Source organism: Pagrus major, chromosome 18, assembly GCF_040436345.1.
Source record: "Pagrus major chromosome 18, Pma_NU_1.0".
In the NCBI taxonomy this organism is placed as follows: Eukaryota; Metazoa; Chordata; class Actinopteri; order Spariformes; family Sparidae; genus Pagrus; species Pagrus major.
Window position 1 is genome coordinate 9,044,833 of NC_133232.1, and position 3,924 is coordinate 9,048,756.

Sequence of the window (3,924 nt, forward strand, 5' to 3'; positions counted from 1 at the left end):
TGAGAGCGTGTACTATGTAGAGCGGCCGGGCAATGCAGCTTTGATCCATCATCTCAACATTGAATGGAGGGCATTTTGACCAAATGCCGACGTCTTCCCAATAATGAAGCACCCCCCATATCAAGTCTGACATCTGCAAGGGTCCGTGTATCTTTTGGTCATTGGAATTTCCCTTCATGAATGGGAATTAAAAAACAAAAAACGACTGGTTTATTTGATTTTCGTTTTGAAACACAAAAACAAAAATTGAATTACGCTGAATTTTTCTTTTATTTTCATTTTCTATTTCATATATCAAAAATAAATTCACTAGTCAGCAGGAACGAAAAAACCAACCAAAAACAACCATTTATTCATATTCTCGCACCGGAAGCTGTCATTTAAAGCGCGAATGAGCAAAATGTCTTTGGAGCCGTACTCAGAAATGATTTTAGACATGGCAAAACAAGGCCTGTCATCATCCGAAATCTCTGCGCGCATTTCAGTAGAAAGCGGGGGCAGGAGAGGATTTTCAGCTCGAAATGTGAGAAGATTCTGTGCTGAAAACGGCGTAAATTTGATGGGATTGCCCGAGGAACATCTGGAGTTGGAGGTGGCAAAAGCCATAGCCGAGGTATGAAAGACTATCTGATCTTTTCTTCTTTGATATGTGTGTGCGTGGGAAAAGAAGTGAATTCTTGTCCCCACATTGACATTTTTTATCGTCACTATAGCCTGATCTACACAACAGTAAACAGATTCCGTAAAACACTTGCAAATCCCATGCCGCCCCCATTTTACGTATTCTCCCAATGACCAAACATATCGGCATGATTTTGGAATGTTAAAATGATGTTTGTTTTTTTCTAGACGGGACCAACTTTTGGCAGAAGAATGATGAAGGGGTATCTCGCCATTAAAGGGGTTCATGCTGCTGAGACACGTATAGGATCAGTGCTCAGAACTATGCACCAACCTTACCATGAAGCAAGACGCCAGGTAGGTTTTACACTTGGCAAATTCAGGATGATTCAGGTAGCGCCGTGGTCACTTCCATGACAACCACATACATTTGTTTTCAACTTGAGAAATCAATTCATGGATCAGCGGATTATTATAGCCTAGGTGTTATGATGTGTGTATTTGTGTAAACAGAGACGTTGGTGTAAACCAGGGATCAGCTGGTTAAGGGGCGCGTCTCTGTGGCCGTAGTAGGTTACAATAACAAATGCTTTTATTTTGAAAATAGAAATATGTTGTCTTCCGTTAGTGTAGCGTTTAGAGTTAAGTTGCTACAAAAGAATATTATGGTTGCTACTGTAGGTAACAAATGTAGCCTATTATTTTCCTCCTCGTCCTTTTATGTCGCCGATGTTTTTCTTCCTTGTAACAGTGTTTACTGTTTTATGACCAGTAGCCTTTTTTTTAAGAAAGTGAGAAGTGGGAGGGGCTAGTTATCAGCCCATTTAGAGTATAGGACTATGTCGTTGAGGATGGCGTTGTAGGAAATGTTTCTATGGAATTGTTACATTATTTTCGTGTCTTCTTTTAGGGTGCCCGCAATCTCAACCCCATACCATACCAAGCAGACTACATGGGACAGAAGATTCATATGGACCAGAATGAAAAGTTAGCGATGTATGGGGTCACACATGTTGTAGCCATTGATGGCTTCAGCAAAAAGGTTGTTGGTCATTCCACAATGCCCATAAAAAACAACCTAGTCATCTATGAAGATGTTTTCAGGTAATAGCCTGTAATTTGTGGACACTTAAAGCAGTATTCTGTCATTTATGCAAGACAGTGGTTGCTGGCCAATATATCAATATGGTATCAAGATTGTGATATGACACTATATGATATGTGATTTTGGACGTCCTACTTGAAAGGAAAGGCTGCATATACTAATCCCATATAAATGACAGACTCTTCATTTAAACTGGCATTGAAATAGTATCCTACATGTACACAAGTGTGACAAAATGCTGACTGCTTAACATTTACTTTGTTATGACTGAATCATTATATTTTACAGAGAATAACTGATTTGGAATGGCTACATTTGAAAAGCTTTGCACAAATTAAAATCAAGTTTTTCATCCAATAGGCCTGCAGTAGTTGCTAATGGGATGTGGGACCAGGTGCGCGTGGATCATGGAAAGGAATTCTATTTGACACTCTTCATGCAGGAGCTACTGTCATCTCATCGCTATGATCAGGAGAGAAGACCTTACCTACAAACTCCATCCACAAGGGTACAGTTCAGTAGTTTCTATGGTTGCTTCACCAACACACACTGCATGCCCATTGAAGCTATTTATTGTTAATATTTTGTGTTGTTAGGTATTTAGATACTATTATGTTTGTTTCAGCATCATGCTATCTTTTTAATTTTCTTCAGAATTGCTATGCTTTCCAACTTCTACGATAAGCAGAACACTTTTCTGGAAGGTCTACATATTTTTAATTTAACCATTGGAATAAATTAATAACAAGTTTTTGCCTCACATTCAGAATCACACAGTTGAACGAATCTGGCCTGAGGTCAATAATCGTGTCAACTACCCCCTGAAGACAGCCCTTCTGCAGTTGGTAGATCAGGAAGAACTGGACATGGATGACAGCCTTGTCAGATACTGTGTGTCCTGCCTGACTGGTCAGCTGTGCCAGATTGGTCTTACAAGAGTGGTGGAGTCTTGGAATGCTCATCGAATTCCAGGTGAAATAAATCAGTATTGCAAACATTAAAATAATTACAACAGGCACACATAAGTCTCAAGGTCAACAGTATGTTCTTTATTTTACAGGTAAAGGTACACCAAATAACTTGGCTGGCAGTGGGTGTCCCAAAAAAATCCCACAGGAGCTGTTGCCTCATTCAGTTGAAGCAGCAGACCTCTACAGACAACAGCTGGGGTCCTCACTGACACCACAATCTACCTTTGGAGTAGATCCATTTTCCACAGAACAAGACAAAGTACTGGCTGAGAATCAGTTTGCAGACACATATTCTGACATTTCTGAATTGTTCTCTCAAGCAGTCAACAATGATTTCACACCATACAAAGAAGCACTTCTCTTTCTTATAAACACAACTCGGCGCAATGTGTAAAAACACCATTTGCTGTATTAGAACTCAAAGAATGTAAACAAGTAGAACAACTGGTAGCAGTGAACTCTGACTCAATCTTTCATAATTAAAACAACTCAAATATCTGCCTGTTTCTGAGTAAATTACTCATCTTCTTCAAAAAGTGACCTGAGAACAGAAAATACCTCAGACAGGCCATTAACTTCAAACATGCTGTTGCCTTCAGCATTTCCCCTGCATTTTGCGCAACTGTCTGAGGTCTCCTGCCACTGTTCCAGGCAAGTCTTGCAGCCAATGATGCTTTGGCAACACTGTGTGAACACCGGCTCCCCGATGAACTCTAAAAAACAAAATGAGAAAAACTAGTCATTTTCTGCAAGTGTTTCCCCAGTCAAATATTCTTGGTGTATTGGATGAGCGTTATATTTTTACACAACTTTGATGATTATAAAAAATGTCTGATATATTACAAAAGATGAAGTGGCTGGCATACAGCTGACGTTGGTTAGATAATGTAAAAAATGAATGTTTATTTGTAAATCTTACATTGTGGCACACACCATATAAAATAGATCCATTGGATACTTACTCAAGCAAATAACACAGGAGAACCCCTGCTTAATGGTTTGCAGCTGGGAACGAGTCAGGGTCACTCTTTGAGCTGCAGCCAGACTGGTGAGCTCCCTGATTGCTGAAGTGACATCCGGGAAACTCTGAGATGCAAGTACGAGGTCTTCAATTTTCTCTGTGACCTCTGTAATGCCTCCAACATCTTCATCTTTTCGGCTGCTACACAGGGATAAAACAAAACACACAGGCTAGATTATGTACTGGATGTGGTGAACAGGATTGGT

General features: G+C 39.9%; 1 protein-coding gene across 1 annotated transcript; it reads left to right on the forward strand.

Annotated features, from left to right (window-relative positions):
* Positions 1-436: 436 nt before the first annotated feature.
* LOC141013590 (uncharacterized) lies at positions 437-3,446 on the forward strand. Its single transcript, XM_073487366.1, has 6 exons — positions 437-613; positions 850-978; positions 1,532-1,725; positions 2,087-2,234; positions 2,494-2,698; positions 2,787-3,446. The coding sequence occupies exons 1-6, from the start codon at positions 437-439 to the stop codon at positions 3,089-3,091; spliced, it is 1,158 nt and encodes a 385-aa protein (XP_073343467.1). The 3' UTR covers positions 3,092-3,446.
* Positions 3,447-3,924: the final 478 nt, after the last annotated feature.